General features: G+C 40.2%; 1 protein-coding gene across 1 annotated transcript in view; it reads left to right on the forward strand.

The window, feature by feature from the left end:
* Positions 1-20769, forward strand: part of Gls (glutaminase) — a 66508-nt gene extending 45739 nt beyond the window's left edge. The window contains exons 15-18 of the mRNA XM_028765557.1: positions 14813-14874; positions 15616-15692; positions 15778-15841; positions 18188-20769. Of these exons, the coding sequence (XP_028621390.1) occupies positions 14813-14874; positions 15616-15692; positions 15778-15841; positions 18188-18344 (360 nt within the window). The 3' untranslated portion in view covers positions 18345-20769. The remainder of the gene's footprint in view (positions 1-14812; positions 14875-15615; positions 15693-15777; positions 15842-18187) is intronic.
* The last annotated feature ends 1154 nt before the right edge of the window (positions 20770-21923 follow it).

Genomic DNA, 21923 nt, shown 5'->3' on the forward strand with positions numbered 1-21923 from the left:
TATTGTTTTTTTTAATATGTATGTAAAAACACATGTGTTACTTAAAATACAAAAACACCCAAAACAACAAAACAAAACACTTGGGGTTTTAACTTAGAAAATAATTATCTTTTGTGAAGGTATTTACTGTTCTGAAGACTGCCTGGAAAGGAAACTAGAAACCAGAAATCCTTCATTTGAGTTTTAACTTTTAATGAAGTATAGTTGGGAGGAATTTTCCCATTGGCTATACTTAAATTATTTAAATAAAGACTTGACTGACCTGGCCCTAGTCACATAAAAAAAGAAAGGAAAAGAAACAAGAAAACACTTTACTCTGTTTGTAGGCTGTTTCTGCTTCTGAGGGAGAATATAACTGATATCATTTGTTGTTTAAATAGTAGGGGGAACCATTGCCAAATCAATAAGATGTATTGCTTTGGTTAGAATAACATTGTTGTTCTCAGTACAGTAGAATTTATATGGAGTGGGCTGACTAATACAGAAGTCTACGTTTAGGAGCTTTTTACTTGTTTGAGATTATCATCCAAATTACATAAATTGAATATATGCACTGATGGCACATTTTTCTGTTTGACTAGGTCATATTTTAGAGGGATTCCCTAAATATATTTTAAATATTTTTGAAAAGGAGAGTATTCTTGTTTGTGTTAATTAGCATTAATAGATGGTATTTAAAAAATAACTTTCAGTACTAATTAACAAGTTTCAGTATAGTTCATGTTATATTTATAATAATGTGTGTTTACTTAAGCTAAAGATACATTTCTTAACCCATTGAAAGCAAAGGGAAAAGAGAAAATGCTGCTTGGACAGTGTGTGTGTGTGTGTGTGTCTGTTTGTCTGTCTCCTGGGTGTCCTTGTTTAAATTTACCAATTCTGAAAATGACCACCTGTTTCCATGTAGTCTATTAGAAAAGCCTAGTTCTATTAATATTGACTTTAAAGATTTGTGGTTTGTCTTGTTGCTGTTCTTAATCAATGCCAGTTCTGTTGGCCCAGAGAGTAACTAAAATAAATAATAAATGCCACTCTCAGCTTAAACAGTTCACTTTATGGAATGGTTTTATTTAATTAACTACAAATTTGAGTTAGAAGAATCTGCTTTATTGCTTACTTTTTTTTAAGAGTTTTGATTTGTCTCCTAAATGAACTTAAGTTGAAGAATGAAATTTTAAAAAGAGTTATAATTAGTTTACTTATATGTGATTCTACTCTCCAATACCCCCAGTTTTCCACTATGTTCTATGTGTATTGTGTTTGTGTACAGATAGATGAGAAACAGATTTAAGAAATATTTACCATTTCTGTTTTCTACATTTTGTTTTTATCTTAGTGCTTTTAAGTTGTGATTAATAGATTTTTAAGTATTCATATATCATATTTATAAAGCATAACTTTGTTTAAAACTTCAGTAATGACTTAGCTTCCTAACTCATTACTGTTAATTAAAATAAGTAGAAATAGGTGTATTGTTTTTAAAGACTTATTTTTGTAATTATAGCTAACAGCAAATTATAAAACAATTACACTGCTTAAATTTTTAAAAATTGTAATCTTAGTACTTTTTAAAAAGTTTTTAGTAAGAGATTTGTGGTGTGACGTAGTGGCAAAGTGGGCACGAAGCCATAGGCTGAATGAATCCTAGTGTCTGAATCCTGGTGTCTGCTGATTCTGGCATTAATCCCATGAGTTTGCAGGGCTAATTCTGCAGTGTTTCTCTTAAAATTTTGTGAGTCAGAACTTGGTGGCAAAGGGAAAGTTTTTACACTTTTTAAGATTTTTCTTCAGTCTTTGGGACTAGAGAAATGGCTTTTAAGAATGCCTAGTGCTTTTGCCTGGGATCTATCTGGACCTGGTTCCCAGCATCCACTGGTAGTTCACAATCACCTTGACTCCGTTTCCAGGCGTGATCCAGTGTCCTCTTCTGGGCTCGATGGGTTCCTACATGTACCTGGTACTCATTAACTCATCCCCACATAAATGTACACAGTAATTATTTTTGAAGTATTAATATTAACTTGCTGACATGCTTTCACTTCTAATACCCAGATTATTAAAATTACCTGTTTTGAAAGGCTTGTTAGCCTTTGAAAGGAAAAATTCTTACCTGAAATAGTCTTTATTTTTATATCAGATTTCTGATTTTTGTTTCTATAGTGAAGTTCTTCTCTGCCCTGCAGTTATACTAATTACATTGAGTAATTACATTTATACTCTATAAACAGCTGAAGGGTTTTTTCCTTTCTATTAAAAAAAATCAGAGAAGTATGTCAATCTGTGCTGTCCTTTCGTTCACTCTGCTCTTATGCTGTTTTGTTTAGAATCACTAAAATGATCCTGAACATATTCTTAAAGGCTTCTTGGCATAAGCTCCCACTTGTAGGCGTTCTCTCCGTACCCAGCTTGCTCCTTAGTGTTTACAGTTGCTTGTGATAATGGTCTGTTGAATATTAAATATTTTGTTTGCACAGACTTTATGGAGAAACATAATTAGTGGTGGTGCGACTTAAAGTTAGTTGATTGTAGCATCAACATTTATTTAAACTATTTAATTGTATTCTTTGTTAAGTAATAGTGCTGCAGTTAATAAAAACTGGTCAGGCTAGAGGTGAGTGTCACAATTACACCCCAGTTCTAAAAATAAAAATATTACCCTGGAACCTTTGGAAGAAAAGTAAGTGTAGAAGCGTGGCTCTAAAAATAAATGTTGCACCACTGGCTTTAAAAACAAATTGCTTTGGAGTTAAATATAAATAAGATTCAAAAATGCACAAAAGGTTATTCAAAGTAGCAGTGGCAGAAGCAAATAATTGTTTTTCTTTGAGTGTTAGATTTTCCCAAGAACATGTAAAATAACAAGCTGCTGCACACTTTTATTTGCATCTGTGAATTGCTATAACAAAATTCCTGATTTATTTGTTTCTAGTGCATATTATCTGACATATACACTTCCTCATTTTGTGGTTTGCAATTTTAATTTTTTTATGAGGAAAAAAATGTTACTCATTTTCTAAGGATTTTATTGACTTGTAAAATGTGAGAGTTACTTACCATCCAAAAAGTATTATTCTGGTAGATGCCTAGCATGGTGTTAAGTATGTGCCCACCCTGGGTTCAGTCCCAGTATCAAGAAAGTTTAAAGGAACAAAACACTGGGTTTGTTTTCTGAGTCTCAGCTGAAACTTGTGACTCTTTTCCCTGCCAGTCTACATGTACGCAAATCTCGGCTTTTAAGAAACAGCTGTACTTCTTAATTCTGCTTGCCAAAATACCAAATTAGAAAGCATCAATATACAAGTATAAATAATGATTAAACTATTCCATTGTAAAATTGAAATCGTGATCTTTTGTCTCTTGTTAAAGTTGTCTTTGGTTGTAGTTTACAGTTAAGTCTTATGTCCGTTCAGTCATTACTGTGCAGTGTCATGTATGGGGACAAAATAAAACTTCAGTCTTAAACTTTCTTCCCTAAGTGAGATTAATAATGTATAAAACCATGGCATATATAATTAATTGAATTCTGTGGGTAATCTGTTCTTTTTTCTTATCAAAAATCCTGACTCGACAAGCCTAACGTATATTATCTTTAAACATTCCTGTTTATTTTTAATCTTTTCATATCATAATTTGCTTCTGGGAGAATTAGGAGACATTTCTAAATTTTTATCGTGATTCCCCCTGGAGGGATTTTCATTCCTAAGTTAATGTTGCTCATCAGCTCTTTCTACTTCTGTTTAGTAATGTTAGTGTCTATCATTTCCTTTTGCTTTTGGGATTTTTTTTTTTGTTAGTTTGCCTGTTAAGAAAACATACATGAAATACATAACCCAGACTTTTATTCAGCACTGTATAGTTTATTATTTTACATATTTAGGATATGCATCGAGAGTTCGAACTAAATAAATACTATTTATTTATATGACTATCAGGGCTGAGGTGTAACTGTCCACTTAGTGCAGTTCCCTTGTGTTGGGCGCTCTGGGTAGTTTGCTTTGCAGTCTTGTCAGCACCAGTCGCATCTTCATCACCAGACTTTGCAGGTGCTAGGCAGGAGTTTTAGTATTTGTGTGGGTTGTCCTATATGATCTACCACAGGCACGGTTTCTTTTAAAGAGAAATCCATTTATGTTTCATTCTGCTCCACAACCACTATTTTAATATGTTTGAAACATAGTGTGTCACTAGTTCTGTGACTAAGCTTTCTTACCAGAGTCTGAGTAAAGCTGGCTTCATTAAGAGACACCATATTTCTTTTATTTTCCATTTGTAGTTGTTTGTTTTGCTTTTAATAATGTTGGGGTGGGATACGTACATGTGAATCCAGGAGTGTAGTGGTGTCAGGTTTCCCTGGAGCTGGAGTTACAGGTCATAGTGAGCCATCTGGTGTAGGTGTTGATTTTGAGATTGGATGGATGGATGGATGGATGGACGGATGTAGAGTGAGTGAGTGAATTCAAGAATAGTTAAGTAGTTCACTCCTGTTTGTAGGAGTGAAGAACTGGGTTCTGGATTTTCAGTTCACTGTTCTTGGTTTGTATTTTATATAGTTTCCAGGAGGTTCTTAATCCTTTATCAATAACAGGATTTTTATTTTCATTTATATTTTCTCCTCTTAACTTCTGGTGCAGTAAATACATGCTCATGTACATACAAACATACATAATCCATATTATTTTTCCCTGCTGTTGTCCAAAATTACATTTCCCTATAATAAAAATGTATAGCCTTTTAAGTTATTTTAAAGCCTTTTCTGTCACATAAGAACTAAGATGAGAAAGGGTTATTATTACTCTTAGCATTTCACTAGTTTTTATTTATTTAAATAGCATGCATTTAATTAAATCTGTTTAGCTATTTTAATTTGATAATTTCAGACTATATAAATTAACCTTGGCATTATTCTTGTGTTATTACCCATTTACTGATTCATTGAGCCAGTATGTCTTTTTTTTTATTTTAAAAACATTTAGTTTTTTTTAATGTATGTGTGTTGTTGCATATATGTCTGCACCACATGTGTGCCTAATGCTTGCAGAAGTCAGAAGAGGGTATTGGATCTCCTCAAATTGCAATAGGGACAGTTGTGAGCCACCATGTTGGTGCTGGTTATCAAACCCATAACCTATGCAAGAACAAGACACACTCTTAGGTAACCCTTACGCCGTCGATCCGGTCCCCAGTATTTATTATGTCTTATCTATGATTTATCTAGTATGGAAAGACAAACAAGCACGTGTCTGGTTTACATAACACGATGTACAATTTCAACAAAAGCTGTGGTCTTATGACTCCATGAACACTCTGCTATATGTATACACTGTAATTTCCTTACCCATTTATCAGTAAGGACCTAGATAGGCCTACTGTAAACAGGGCTGCAGTAAAGAACGTAAAACTCTAGACCTTCTGTCACAGGTATTCCTCAGGAGAGTTTGGGAAATGTTTATACAGGGTCTTACATGCCACCTTAAGGACTTACATGTTGTTCAAACTCCAGTGTGAACCTTGACAGCTTTTAAACACTGGAAAATATACTAGAGGGAGAATTTAAAATTCAGATGATGTACTTGAGATATGTGCTAAGATAAGCTTAGCATCCAGTGGTTGAGAAGAATGTGACATCAAGCTCATTGCCATGGTTAGGATGAGCAATAGGACTAAAGCTGCTGCCCTTCGCAAAAACACCACAGAGCCGAGCAGTGGTGGCGCACGCCTTTAATCCCAGCACTTGGGAGCCAGAGGCAGACGGATTTCTGAGTTCACGGCCAGCCTGGTCTACAGAGTGAGTTCCAGGACAGCCAGGGCTACACAGAAAAACCCTGTCTCAAAAAACCAAAACAAACAAACAAAAACCACCACAGAAGCACATCTTGTTAGAGGGGCTAGAAAGTAGATCATCTTGAGCTCTTAAAAGAGTTAAGTATCTGTAGGTAGCAAGGGTTGATGTTTTCTGAACACCAGGGTAGAAGTGGCCTTTCCAGGGCTAGTACTCACAGCAAGGTGAATGAACTCAGCCAGCCTTTGGATCTCATGCCTGTCACCTTATACTTGGAAGCAAGCTGCTCTGCCTGAGCTACTACATTGGCCTTTGCTGAAGTAGAGGAAGGGAGAAAAGAAGCTCCTTCAATCAGGAAAAGCGTTCTCAGAAACTCACTTGGCACTGTTCACTCTGATGACAGGACTACATCTAAGGTTGTATTTTTTGCACACATTGCTGCCCCTAACACACAGATGGTTACTGCAGGTGGACACTAATCTGGCAGGGAGCAGAGATTGAGCTGTAGGGATGTGGATGCTGAGGTTCAACTTTGTGAACATGAGAACATTTAGGAGGGTAGGAGAGGTCTGAAGTTCCTGTTCAAGGAGACAATGGCAAGTGAGAGGCAAGGCAGACCTCAAGCTGAGCCCTTAAGAAACTTCTAGGTAGGATAGAGCAGAAAAGACCTTCACCTGGAAAAAAAAACTAGCCAGTGGAGAAGACCCAAGGGCTATCAGAAGTCTAGAAAAGTGTTTCTGGCAGTTGGGAATATTGAACTCAGTGGAGAACTAAGATGAAGTTTTGTGTTCATGTGTCTTCGCCTCCTGCCCCCCATGGCGTTAAGATGCCATTTTACTTAAAAAAGTGCTATGGACAGTTTTATTGCTGCTGGGTAACCTAGCCCTGCCTCCAATTTTTAAAGTAGTTGCTTTGAAATGTAAAGGTCTCAGAACTCTTCACTGCTGATAAAGATTATCCTGTCAAGAATTGGAGGTTGGAGTAGACCCTAGAGAGGCAGTAATCAATACGGGGTTCCTGGAAAGAACTGGAGCTCTCACGTAAGTGGAAGGTTAGCCTTGATTGGGGAAAGCACCTCCAATAAAATAGATAGTGGCAGATTTATGGATATTGTTGGGTTTAGAAGTATGTTAGCTTTTTTTCTTTCTTGGAGAAAATAGATTGCTTTCTGTTGAGAATAAATCATGAGCTTGGAACTAATCTTCAAGGTTTTAGAATATAGAGGTGTTCTTACTGAGAAGAGAAGGAGCATGAGACTTGGCAGCACCCGTATTATAGAGAAGAGGGGGAAGCAGGAGCGTGACAGTCTGCCATGCTCACTATATGGGACTGTACATTGAGTTTACATTTTGAAGATTGGAAAGCAAAAGGTTTTTACAGTGTTTTCTAGCAGGCTTTAGAAGCTACTTGGAGTCCACATAGAAGGCATGCTTGAGGTGCTTTTAGATTGTTCCCCTGCTTGCCCTATTTAGAATGTGCTTCTTGAACTTGCTCAGATGCATTATGTACTCACAAGCGGACTATGTATATAGAGTAGATTCTGTGCCATGGCTGACCTCTTTACTTTCAGAATAAAAATAAAAATAAATAAACTTTTATATTATAATATATTCAGAAATATATATATGAATATAATAAATATATTCAAAAATAAAAATATTGTTAGAAGAGTACATACAAATGCTAAGCAGAACATGGTGCAGTTCTGTAGTCCCAGCAATCAGAAGCCTAAGGCAGGAAAAAACATTGTAAATGCTAAAATAAGGATAGTTGCTAGGTGATAACGCCTATGACAGATGTTCAGTGATATACGTGTGTACACATATCATATCTAAATCTTATTTTTGAAGGTAGTAAAACATCTATTTATCCAGAAGCTTTCTAAACATGTAGACGAACTTGCCACTGTGATGTGAGTCTTCCAGGCCAGCCCATGGCATTGGCAGGGACGTAAGGTCCACTGAGACAAGCTGTTTGTGGTTCTTATATTAACCCAGAACTCATATTTCACTTTTTAGAGAATTAAATACAAAGAACAAAGATACATTCCTTACATCTCCCCATTTGGTTTTGGTTTTGCTATATCAAACTGAACTCTTCCCTTATTTTTACATCATTAAAAAAATTGACACTACAAAAATTAGGACCTCTGACTTGCTATCACAGCATGTTTTCATCTTGGTATTAAGATTTTTTTTATTAGATCTGTTGGCCTGACAGAGGTCCCTGGCATTAGACAGACTCCTGTGGGCCACTTGCCAGCTCTGATACCCAGCTTGTCACTTATATGCCTAGCTGTCAGAAGGAATACTTAAAATCTTTAATTCAGCCAAGGAGAGGAGGTACTATGTTTTTTAAAACAATGACATAATCTTTTTTTTTCTTTTTTTTTTCTTGAGTAGTCATTTTTTTTAACAAAACTTCTTAGATGATATATTCCTAAGAAATATTAACTGGCTTGCTTAACAGAGTTTATTTTTGAGCTAAATGAAGAATAGAATACCCTTTGGAGGTGCCAGTTTTCACCTTGTATTTTTAAAGTGAAATTCCCATAGAGTAGGAATTTGGTATTAGAATAAAGTTGACTATTTAATATCTCTGTTAAAATTACCACAGGAGAACTTGCTGTGTTTATGGCAGGGAAAATGTAAAAATGAAATTGCTCCCATTACTTGTCCTATGAAGGACTGTGTCTAATCCTCTGATCTGATCAATCAGATCAGTTTGCATTAGTTCTGTCTATATATAGCATGTGTATAGCTTTGTCGAGTAAATCACTGGAAAGCTTATGAGCAGGTGGCCTCTCACTCAGCCTGCTTAACCAGCCAGTGCTATAAAACTGTGCTCTGCATCCCTGCTGATAGTCACGTGGCTCTTAAATAAAGGACAAATGTCTGCTCATGACCCTCCATGCGTATATTTTTTACCTTTTATGGCAAGGCATTTGGTTTCCATATATTGTCACCTTGAAAGTGTTCCTCTAGCCACATTAGAGTGGTGGATGCATGTTTTAACCTGGAAGGAAGAAAGGTTTTGATGAAAGAAGTCCGAGGACTTACTTTCATTTAATACTCAAAGTCCTTGATTTAGCTAAGGCTAGGAAGGGTGTGCTTTATTTCTTTGGTTGGTTGATGTTCTGTTTGTTTTGTTGTTGTTTGTTTTTGTAATGACATAATCTCGATGTTTTGTTTTAGCTGCTAGTCAGAAGCAAAGCTTCTTAGCTTACACGTTACTGAGAAATGTTGAGTGAGACTTCTAAAACAAAATAGGATCTGTAGTCATGATGGTTTATTTAACAGGTGAAGTATCCATTCCGTGCAACCGATACTGCAGGGAGCAGAAATGGAGAATGGGCTGGTCAGACAGGACAACTTTTCAGTTACCTACTTAAGTTTTAAATTCAAACCATTGTAATACAGCTGGGTAAGTCTTAGTGTGGAGACAAAGTAAGGAAAAGAAATTTCAGGACCCAGTTTCCAGCTAGTGATAGAGATAGCAAACACAGTTGGAATAAAAATGAAACCAGTGACCCCGTCCCCCTCCAACTCGCCTACCTTCCCTCCCAGGACTTAGCAAAGTTCCCTTAGGAATTAGAACTCAATTGTTCAATGTCTTTCTCACCTTTGGTTATGAATATGAGGTCTGTCAAGGCCTAGAATCACTGTGGTTAAGTACAGACTGAGAATGCAGATACCCTGGTTCTGTACCTGGTCACTAATTGTGTCATGTAACCTTAACCAAGGCTCTTAATTTCATCAGCAATTAATAAATAAAACATAGCCATCTACATATTTTATATCTGGCATGTCAAAGACTCAAAAAATGTTGAATTTCTCATAATTAACCTATTACAAAAACTCAACATGATTCATATTTACAGATGCGGTTAGCAGGGTATCTGGAAACAAGTCACAGTTGAGCTTGTAAAGTTCAAAATAAGAGGTTGAAGATGTCATGATGTTAGATTTCTATCATATTTGAGAATAGTAAGCTTAACATACACAGAATATACTTCTCGCTATTGCAGAAAGAGTAAGATTTTAGCATGCCAAGCCAGGTGAACTCAAGTGAACTATAACATTTTTGTCCTACAGTTGTCATGACTTTGTACAAATAAACTAAGATAACAGCGTCTGGTTCTGGCAAGTTCTGACATGATTTGATAAGGAAAACGTAGTACTAGAAAACATGTAAGACAAGGGAACTCTCAGCTTTTAATCTATAAAATTTTGATGGATACATGCCCCAATGGAATTTTTCACTGTGGGTAGGTATTGATTTACAGAGCTCCTGTCCCTGCCATGTTTGGTCTCTGTTTGTGTTTCTAAGGAATCAGCAGGTTTATACCTCTGGCAGTTACTGTTAGCCCACTATTTTCTGGACCTCTTGTATCAAGAGGAGAGTCAGGAAAGAGCCTCTATAGCTGTTAGCAGGCCCACATCCTTTACAAGGTTGGCCCGACAGTGTATGGGAGCTGTGTCCCTTTCCTTCATCAACATTACCATGTATGTACCTTCTAGGGGACATTTCAGTTCACTGAACAGAACAGGAAATGCTACCCCTCTGTAAATGGGATATTCCTCTTTTAAAGTTGTTCATTTTTTTTCTTGATGCCTAAAGCTCATCACTTAATTTATATAAACTAAAATGTAGGTGGTATAGGATGTGGATGGCACATCCATATAGTCCAGGATTCTACAGGCTGAGTGGGAGACTGAGTTCAAAGCCAGCCAGGGCTTTAAACAGGGAAAGTGTGTCTGAAATAAAGAGAAATTTGTGATACATTGTTAAGTGGTACCCAGGCATGTGGTACCTTCTAGTGCCTTCCGTCTTGGAGAGACACTTTGTGATTAAATTTTTTTCTACTGGTTTGAACCAAATTCAGACCTTTTGTTTTCAATGAGAATAATAATAAACTTGGATGGTTAGTTCCCCTTGAGTAATTTTTGTTAAGTTAATGTCCTTCCTGTTGATCACAAAGCTAGCTGTTTCATTTAATTTCAGTATGTTTTTATCTCCGAACTGAAACATGCTTGAGGATTGTAAGACTTAAATAGGCTAATTCTATCATAAGATAAGCCCTTTCTAGACTGCACAAGAAAAGTTCAGCATTTTTTTTCTTTTGTCAATGATTAAGTGACTGAGCAAGGAACACAAACTGTCCTCAAAGATGTATGGTCTAAATTCGGGATTTTAAAAGGCAAAGCCTGGAAGAACATCTTCCTCAAATGTTTAAGGCCCTAAGTTCAGTCCCCAGCACTGGATAAAAGCAAACATAACCCAGAACAGAGGCTGGTAGTTCATGTATATGGTAACTATGACGGATAAGGATTTTGACTGCTTAGAAAAAGTTAACATTTTAGGACTAACGGTGTATGGTGTATGAATATATGCACATCAGAATCTGTAGGTTTCTTCTGTGATGGGGGAAGGTAAGATACAAAGTGAATATATGTGGCGGTGTCATAAGGAGGCATATATAGGAGATTGCTTCCAGCCACATACTGTATTAGTGTTCACAGAGGGGTACCTAGGACATCTCGTTGAGAAATGGATAGAGGGGCCATACATTGACAAACCATGCACTGTGGCTGAGCTGAAAAGCAGCGTTTGTATTCAGATTGTAGAGAAAGGCATCTAATGATGGCTCCTGGTATATGCTGTGGCAGGGCAGGTAGGAGTGTGAGTGGCTTGATAAGGAGAATAAAGATACCTGGACAAGCAGGCACAGAAAACAAGAGGGCTTAGTGAGTGCAAGCAGTTCTCTTGTGTCAAAATCAGGAGAGAAAAACAGATTGGCAAGACCGAAGAACCCTAAAAGCTGGGCAAAAACCCTAGGCATTGATAGTGTCGAATGTTTGATTCTGTGCGAGAAATTAATGTAACAGATACACAGTGGCCACAGGTTACAGTCAGGAAAGGACACACAAGATTTCTGCTCATATGGAGCTTATATTTAATGGGACAAAGATGATAAATAAGCTGGGGCCAGATAATAGTTTTCCTAGGAAGAAGAATCAAAGTAAGAGATAGGCGTGAAGAAAAGGCAGTGTCTGAGCCTGTATTGGTTGACCTGGTAAGGTGAAGGAGTTGCCTCACTGCGGGGAAGTGTCCCTGGGAGAAGTGGATGCTTTGAATGCAAAGTGAGCAAAGGCTGTTTGGTGAGGTAAGACTTGATAGGAAATACAGAGTGACCAAGGATTAGAACGTTTGTGTTCTGCGTGGCTTGGATAGCTGAATTCTCGGTATGGTGGAAGGTACTAGAGACTATCCTGCCATTTCAGTTTCCTGTGGCATTAGAGTTAAATAGGCTGTCACAGTCCTCCACTGTGCGATAAGGCTGTGACCTGGAAAAGCTACAGCAGTAGTGATGGATGATCAGAAGTGATGGCTTTGTAAGTGCTTTGGGGGAGTGCTAGACATGAGTTACCAGAGGCCCCTCCCTCAGCAGGAACACTATGTAGAACACTGAGGTAGGAGGGGCAGCTGCTAGGTACCCTCCTGGGCTCCAGCCAGCCATCCCTGCAGAGGAATCAACAAGCAAACACAACTCTGACTTCTGGGGTTCAGAATGAACAAGTGCTGAATTGTAGCTCACAAACTAGGAGAGCCTGGAGGAGAGAAAGGCAGCACAAACCCAATCCCATTTGGACATGAGTAAGTCATGTCTACAGTGTGGAATGTGCTGGGCAGTCTGGTGGAGTCAATATAGGTGCAGGACCAGACCTTGGATGTTTACAGGTCTAGAGTGGGAAGTCACCCTCCCTGGAAGAATCTCTGAACCCTATGAGGGATGCTGTGCTAAAAATGAGGCTGGTGACAGCCTTTGGAGTACCACGAGGCCAAAGAGAGTGTGCCTAGCAGTCAACAGGTGTTCAGGGTGCTGCAGTGTCATGGGAGAGGTCATGGGAGGCCACCGGAGATGAGGAGCAGGTGTTCGGGGTGCTGCAGTGTCATGGGAGAAGTCATGGGAGGTCACCAGAGATGAGGAGCTGGTTTAGAAAGGCAGCAGAGCCTGAAGAGTACCATTAGCGGGATGTGGAGGTAAATCTCAGGGAAATAAAAGGCACATCCAGAAAGTACCTCCTAAAAGGAGAAAACTTTAGAGTAAAATACTGAATGAATGGGTTTTTCTGTGTATTATAGCAGACATAAGTGAAGGAGAGGAATGTAGAAGATGCTAGAAGCAAAGACCCTAGCAGCAAGGCAGCAGTCTAGAAGACCTGCATACGTGCTGAAGAAAGGACTCAGGAGTGAGACTGGTCTGAGTCAGGGATGAAAGGAAGAGGAGGAGGGCATGGTATTTTGCTTAAGAGTACTGGGAGTTGTGAAGATGGGTTTTATATGGTCCATGCAGTTTTGATTAGTGTCTCCAGGGGCCTGGGCTTTGCCTGCAGAAAGCATAAAGTGAACTAATGGGAAAGAGAATCAGTGGTAGACAGTAGGAAGTTAGTGATTTCTAGCAGGCGATCAATCAGTCTCATATGACTGGTAGTACAGGGGATATGGGGATTAAAACTGGTCCTGGGCTGGAGAGATGGCTACTCCGTGAAGAGCACTTCTGCTCTTGCAGAAGACCCAATTCTCAGCACCTTTGTGGGTGACTCACAACTGTTTCTAACTCCATTCCAGTGAATTCAATGCCCTCTTCTGGATACATCAGGTACTGCATTCACGAGTGGTGGCTCAAAGTCACCGAGACTAACTGAAGTCAAACACCCTTGCCTGAAGTCAAACAACTAGAAATGGAAAAGTGATGTTCTCACGCTTTTGGAGTCTTCACAGTAAAAGCCCACTCTCCTCCCACAGCTCTGGAGCAGCATAGGCCCAGAGGCTGGCAGGATCAGGGAGTGGGCTGGACAGGGAGTTTGTGGGCTGAAGGACTAGGCATGGACTTCTGAGGTGATAGCAGTAAAGAGTGGTGTTTAGGAATGTACCACTCTCATAGCTAGACAGGCTCCTATACTTCAGCCCTCCACAGATTCCCATATGCCCAGGAATCTCCAATAGGGGAATTTAATATTTTAATAACATCTAACCATAGGGTCCTTTTCATGGAGAATCTTTTGGGCTAGTTTCTAGGGTACACTTTCAATACTAAGTCAGAGATGTTCAGCAGTGTTCAGCAGTCAGCCTTAAAGTTTCACAGGTTGTGGAAAGAGGAGCCGTAATGTGAAGGCAATGTCAGGTTTCAGGTCTAGAGGGAAGCAGTCCCAGAACTGTGGCTTTGTTTGTGGAGAGCTGGGCAGTCCTGTGCCCCGTTAGACCAATGTGTCTACCACTGAGTCCCATGAAGTTGAGTCATCAGAATGAATGTTGACACTACAGCATGTAAACTTGGCAGTCTATAATTAGTACTGTCTGGGCTTTCAATAAACAGGGATGGGTGGTCTGAATAAAAGCAGGTCAAAACTGAGTGTCTTGGAATAACTAGCCTTTTCCACCTAACTGTAAAGTGGGTAACTTTATGAGTGGGTAACTACCAAAAGTAGATGCACCTTAAACCGTGAGCACACTATATCAGGGACTTACCTTTCATGCAGTGTCATATGCTCTGAGCATTCCCCAGTTTACACCAGTCACGTGGGCAATAGTCAAGATTCCCCAGTGAAGAGCAGCTTTGTTCTTAAGTTTAAGGTGATGCACAAGGACAAGGACGTCAGTAACTAGTGGGACGATGACGCTGGCAGGGAGGAGGCGTTTATGTGGCCCGAGTTAGTTTTAGTATGTGACATGACTTTCACCCAGGTAGACTTGTTTAATGTAGTGAGACCTACTCCATGAGGTTTTTAAAGAACCTCCAGTTGTCTCCACTTCAGATGGCAGTGTTAGGAGCTCCATTCTAGCCTTTTCCATAGGAATCTTACTACTTCATTTCCTATCAGTCTTGGTTAAGGCCATGTATGTCTTTTAGATGTGTGCCTAATATAACATCTCATCAATCCAACCAAAGTCTTCAAAGCACATGAAAACTACATGGCAGTGGCCTCGTTTGCTTTCTCCCACAAATCCCTGACTTTTCTTTGTCCACAGGTAAAGTCGGTGATAAACCTTCTGTTTGCTGCCTATACTGGAGATGTGTCTGCCCTCCGAAGGTATGTGGGCAGGGTGGATACACTGACTTTTGGTGTTTGAGGGGGCATCTGGTCAAGCAGCTGTCTTAAGGTTAAAGTCTCACTATCACTTCTGATAAAAGTTACCCCCTACTTCCACTGAGACCGCCCCCTACTTCCAGTGTCTCAGACCTGCTGAGTGAGATCCCTGAGGTAACTAGCCCACTAACTGGTCAGTGGTTTATTTTAACATCTCTGATGAGGTAGGAGTCAGGGTGTTCGGTGTTGTGCATGTTACCAGGATTAGAAAGTTCATAGTGAGCATAAGTTCCCTCTCACAGAGTTGCAACTGACCTGTAAGGTGGATATGGCTCAGCTGATTTCCATGCTAGAAATCCATTTATGTCTCATCTATTTATTGTAGGCAAATGGGTTAAAGACTGGGAGTCAAACTGAAAACATGTAGCTATGCTGTAGGCATTTTTGCCCTTTTAATGCAGCTGTGCCAGTATTTTAAGAATAGTTTAAATAATGTGATGAAACTCAGCTCTGGGAGAGACAGCTGTTTATCTTACCCAAAGTAGCAACACTAAGGAAGCACAGTCACGTGGCATTTACCCCCAATCTGGGGGCACAGGAAAACTGACTGCGGTCACGTGGCATTTACCCCCTATCTGGGAGTACAGGAAAACTGGATGACTGGCCTACATTGAACTGATGGAGTAAATGTTACCACTGAACAAGTTAATCTAATGTAGTGATTAGCTGTTTATGAATTTTCAGATTTGCTTTGTCGGCCATGGACATGGAGCAGCGGGATTATGACTCAAGAACAGCCCTCCATGTCGCTGCTGCAGAGGGTAATGAAGGGAACCACTTACAGCTTTTACAGACTGAAATTCTACTCGAGACTAAAATACATTTTTTGTGTTTTGGGGAATATAGGTCATGTTGAAGTTGTCAAGTTTTTACTGGAAGCTTGCAAAGTAAACCCTTTCCCCAAGGATAGGTGAGTATCCCATAGTTGCTAAGTCACAATTTGAATACACAGACTTGAGTGTCAAGTGGTGCTTACATCCATGGTGTCTTACAAAGGCAACATGCAGAATTTTGCTGTCTGAGTGACATCCAACTCCATATCCAAGAGTGGTGTCTGGTTCAGGAATTTCAGGTTTGACGACCAACCAGCAAATATGAAGGAGACAGTCCTTCATACTTGAAAAGAGAAAATGGGGATTCTGTTCTCAGGGAACTTTTAACTACAGGATAGACAACACAGAAGTGTGGGAAAGTCTGTACGGAAACTGATCTTGAGTGTGCTGGCATTGCTTGGGATTTGTTGCAGTTAGTTTTAGGTGGCTTTGTGGGAGTTGAGTTTTAAGTAGTCCACTGGAGGAGAGATTTGAAGGCAACGCATGAGGGAGAGTATTCTGCCTGCAGTGGGAAGGGTTACCCAGAACACTCTGCTCCTCTGCGCTCCCCCACCCCAGGGCTGTGCGGCCCCTCCCCAGCCTAAGGCTGAGGCAGTGCTAAGCATGCCACACTATGCTCACTGCTTGGGCATCCACACTGTGCTCACTGCTTGGGTATCCTGTCTTTGGAATGGCTGAGCCATCGGGTTAGCAGTTAAGGACGAAGGCTCAGAAGAATACAATGGAGCTATACTCCTGCTGTTTGAAGTAGAGTTTGGAGTGATGCCTAAGAGCTGCACAAAGCTGAGAGCAAGTGGACTCGCTCCAGCTAGGTGGCTGGATTACTAAGACTTTGTTTTAGGGGCCTAGATCATTTTGGTTCAGCTTACCAAAGAAAATAACAAGTTACGGTATCAGTAACTAAAATTTGTTAGCAATTTTGTAGGGTGGAAACATGTTGGCTCTCTCTCCCCATTCCTATGGTTATTAAAAAGAATGATTGGAATAAGCTATGTGGTAGTCCTCTAAAATCTCAAGGTAGGCTGACAGTCCTCCTATCTAGCCAATATCATGCCCACCAGGCTTCTAGAGACACTGAAAAGTGTCTTCCTGGGTCTATAACTCAATTCGAATACTACTTAATATATGTTGGAAATATTTATATGTGAATTCTAAATTAGCCTTGAAGAATGTGGAAGTTGAGGTTTTTCATCTTACAGACAAAAGATAGTTAAATGACTTGGTAGATGTGAATTCGCCTATTCCCAAAAAAGCTGCATGTTTTTCCCATCACACAGAATCAGTATCACCTACATTATAAAACAGCAAGAGTGACGCAATGTGTTCTTTATGGGTGGACTTTCTGTTATGATGTGGGAAAGATGTAAACATAAAGAAGATGACCTGGCAGAAGCTGACACACACAAATACTTGATCCTGTTAATGACTCCCTAATGAAAAGCCATATGGGAGGGGGGGGAGAGGAATCAGTAATTCAGCTGTTTCATGAGAAACAGAGACATGTAAAGTTTTACTTACCTGATTTAAAAAATTAAGAGCAGGCTACCAGAAACATTGAAAATGTAAAATTAAGCACTTTCTGTTTGGCTTCACATTGTGACTGATTTAGGTGAAAGGTTCTGGACACAGAATGATGGAAAGAAGCAAAAGCAGGGAGGTGGGACAGGACCTGGAGCCAGGAGCCAGGAGAGAGAAGCCAGCAGGAGGAGCTGAGGGGGCAGGCTCCACTGGCCGTGCAGGAACTAGCAGCTAAGGAGCAAGCCCGGCCTTTACTGGGGCATGGGCTTTTACAATGCCATGTTCTTCCACAGACCTCAGCTGACTCCTAGATGCACCACCACCTCTTTGCTTGTCTTTGAGGGTCCCCTCCCCCTCCTAGCAGCACACTAGGGTGGACTAGGAGTTCTGATCAGGCAGTGGGCCAGCTGAGCCTGCAGCTTCCTTCCCTACTGGCTCTGATGAAAGGGTCACTTCCTCTGGGCACATCTTGTTCATCTAACGTGCATTTAATGTCATGAAGTTATTGGAAACCTGGAAGATTGATGATTTACTGTGACTTTTGAATTCACAGGGACATACATAAGTTTCCTATGACAGGTTAGGATGATGTTACACTACCTGATTTTTAAATATCGGTCAACAGTAGACTTGGCCTCCAAAGGCCCCTCTTTTGGCACTTGGATGAGGAAACACGATCTTTTCATAGAAGTCATTCCATTATCCTCATTATCAGGATGTCTGTCTCAGGCCTGTGTCTGAACTCTTAAGAACTTTTGTGTGTTTTAGGGGGTCTCACTTGTAATAGTGCTAACGTATAGATGAACATGAATAGCCATGGAGCTCAGATCAAAAGGCTGGGGGTGCTAGACCACCATCTTGGAGCAGTAGTTACCTGACTAATGATCCTGTCTGCTGTGCTGCAGGTGGAATAACACCCCCATGGATGAAGCACTGCATTTTGGACACCATGATGTTTTTAAAATCCTCCAGGAATACCAAGTTCAGTACACACCTCAAGGGGATTCTGATGATGGAAAGGAAAACCAGACTGTCCACAAGAATCTTGATGGGTTGTTATAATGGTCTGAATCCCAAGACTTCCATTACTTACCTAGTGATTGTGGAACATGATTATGGAGAACATGTGTATTTCTATCTGGTAGTAATATGTATTTACAACCTCTGTCACTGCAGTGTTACTGGAGCTTCCTTCATTGTGCGCATACGACAAATCTGAGTTCTTTGGGGAAAGATAGAAATGAAGCAGCCTCCCTTCATAATGTGAGCAATAGTTACCTCGTGCGTTGTACAGTTTGATGTGAAAGAGTAGTTACCGATGCTAGCTGAACTGTGTGGTCCTCATGCTTTGTGTTTTGTAAATTTTCAAGCCCTGGTGATGATATGCTCACATGCACTTAGGATTGGGCTTTGTTGTACAGTCTGTCCACAGGGTCGATGCTGTCATTAGACAAAAAATAGTGTGATCTTTAAGACTTTAAACACAGATTTAGTTTGAGTGTCTGAGAGACCACTGCACTTGTATGGTTGAGTGTTTAAAGTGTCCATCACCCTCACTTCACAGTGTGACTCTTTAAATATTAAAATAGTAACTAACTGTTCATAGAATATGCCGATTCTGATTAGATTTTATCAGGGAATCTGTTAAGATATGTTTGGTGACCAAAACATATGTGTGAATATAGTTCTAGCACTTGTAAACTTTTCCTTCCCATACAGCGCTTGGGCTGGCCTCTCTGTGGTGTGTAGCTGTCAGCCCCCTCAGCTGGAAAAGAGAGCGCTGGCTTTCTATGCAGTTTTCAGATCTCCTCAGCAAGCCATCAAGTCTCACCTTTCTCCCATCAGAGATACAGCCTGGCTGTTTATCTAAGGAAGATGAGCCAAAACTACAACATCTAAATTAACCGTCAGTCTTAAGAGTAAAGACAGTGATGCTGCACAATTATAGGTTCTCTTCAGCTTCTACAAGAAAGAAAAATTCAGAAATGCTTTCAGTTACCAAAGTTATAATGATATATATAGAAAAAGCTACAAATAACATCTACTTTTAACTCTGCTGTCCTATCTGCATCGAAATAGCACTCCTTTGTGGCAGACCCCAAGTATCTTCTCTTCCTCTACTGCCTGCCTGTTGGTGGGTTGTATCGTTCACTAAGAAAAGTCCACTTCATTTTAAATTTAGACCCACCATTTCTTTGTTTTGGAAAGGTAATTTATGATTAAGTTGGATAATAAGTAAAAGCGACCTTACAGAGAACTTCCTTGTCTAGGAGTCCCACATACTGGACCCTATTAAACCTCCAAGAGATTAGGGGTGTGTTAGGGAGGACTTTTGATATTAAGCACACATGTACACACACACGGACTTCTTGGAAACTGCTTTATGAAATAAGCAAAATTCTCAACTACGCAGATACTAGTGGTTTCCACAGTAACACAGAATCTTCCGTGACCCTCACTGTCTGCACTGTTTGTATCCAAGCTATATGCCTGGTGGCACATTATTCACCCGGTAACCAGCTGCTTTGATCCTGTTTCAGTCAAAGTCAGCTTCAGCCAGCCCCTCCACCCCCTGGCCAGCACCACCCTTGATGAAACTATGGCTAATGTTCCTTCACTGGGACAGGCACCACGAACGAGTTTCTAAGTTCCAGAGTCTGTGGGGAGGATGGTGAGTGTCACTGCGCTCCTTCTTCCACACCCCTCAAGACAGGTATGGTGGCACTTGGAACATCCTACACAGGGACAACCTCCAAAGTTAAGGGGTGAACATGTTTTATTGGAATCAACTGAGATAATGCTATTCCAATAGAAGCTGGCTTTTTGTGATTCAGTATGTGACTTAAGTATTGCCAGTGACTTTGAGGATTCCCTCCAATAATGGATTTGTATATTATTTGAGACAAATGTTTTCATCTTTTCTCAGCTCAGTGCTGTTTTGTACAGTCTTTGTGGCTTGGTTGAGTATGCTCTTTTTCCCGTGCCAGGTCTTGCTCTGGCTGTTTGCTACTGGCTGATAATAACAAGGACTCTGTACGTGTGTGAATGAGCTGCTAACTGCTGCCATCAGTAAACTCCAAAGATGTGTTTGTTTTGGCTTTACAATCTTAGGTAATTTTTCTGTATCGCAGAACCATTACATGATCATGTTGCTTTGAAGCTCTTTATATACCACTGTTTCTGCTGTCTTGGTTCTGACACCCCCATCCGGTGATACGCTACACCCCACTGCTGCCTACACACGCTTTAGCTGCAGAGCTGGATTTACTGTTGATCCAGCTGTCTGTCAGGGACTCGATAACCTTATGTTTAATTTAGGTCCCTGCTGGGGAGTCCACAGCTATGAATGTATTTACTTCCAACATTTCCCAAAATAAAACCTTAAAACTATAAAGTGTAAATATTCTGAAATTGGGAAATATTTATTTTAAATGAGATCAGGTAGTGTTGCTTTTTACAGCATAATAAATATGTGTATTGAAAACAAGCTACGAGAAATTTTTTTTAAATAACCAAGGTTTTTCTCTGTGCTGTTGGGTTGAAAGTCTGTAACTGGTTTACATACAGCCTGCTGTGAGCCAGGCACATAGAATCGGGTGGGAAGTTTGGACTATAGGACCGAGATGAGAACTGAGGACCCAGCTGTGAAGGTTAGTAGTGGACAAACTAGCTCAGTCCTCTAGAAGCTCATACCATGCTCTTACAAAGCGCCATGGCAAGTGTCCTTGAATGAAAACATGTTTCCACAGAGCACTGACATCTCCCTTGAGAACTCATTCAGATCGATCATACCACGCCCTGAGTTGCACTAGCTGGCAGCTGCCCTGAATTCTTCACATGCTTTCAATTCCAATGCCCCAAAGCCCTGTTCCTCGGTGGAGCCTTTCCTCTTAGGTGTAAAGTTGGCTTCTAACTCCACAGCAGTTATGTGCATGCCATTCCAATGCCATCTTTGTCTCAAGGAAGTTACAGTCCACAAAGCCTGCTTGGTTATAGGAGCTGTGTCAGGCCATCTCTGTTACTGATATTTTAGAAGTTGAAATGGCATGTGAAATTCTTTAACCCACGCTTTTATTGATGAAGATGGGACCCAAGAGTGGACCACAATATGGAACTCTTACTCCCATGTTCTTTCCCTGACCCCTAACACAAAGTGACAGCTAACATCTTCACTTACTCATATTAGCTAACAACTACTAGCTAAAAGCCTCTCAGGTGAGTCTTGGGGCCAGTCCTGACTGCTACCTTGTTAAGTCCTGAAGTCAGCTCCTGCTGCACACCTGTATCTGCTGAAGGGAGCCTGGTAGTGGTGCAGAGCACACAGATAACCCCCATGAGTGAAAAGTTACATTTCTTAATATATTGATCCTTCTCTTTCTATGGCGGTTTTTAGCAGCTTAGGTTGATTTTGTTAATCTTTGTAGGAACCTGGGTATGTTCATAAACCATGGATGTTGAAGGAAACAACTCATGGATGTACAGGGTGGCACTTAGGTACTTCTATGAGAAGGGAATTATCTGTGGATGGAAAGGATTGAGTTCCTAAGTTAGCAGGGGTGTATGTGTTTGGGGTGAGAAGGGTCTAGACTTAGTCACTGAGGCAGTTGTTTTTAAAGGAGGTGTTTTTAAAGGAGGAAATAA

The sequence above is a fragment of the Grammomys surdaster genome, unplaced genomic scaffold, assembly GCF_004785775.1.
Source record: "Grammomys surdaster isolate TR1022 unplaced genomic scaffold, NIH_TR_1.0 165, whole genome shotgun sequence".
NCBI lineage: Eukaryota > Metazoa > Chordata > Mammalia > Rodentia > Muridae > Grammomys > Grammomys surdaster.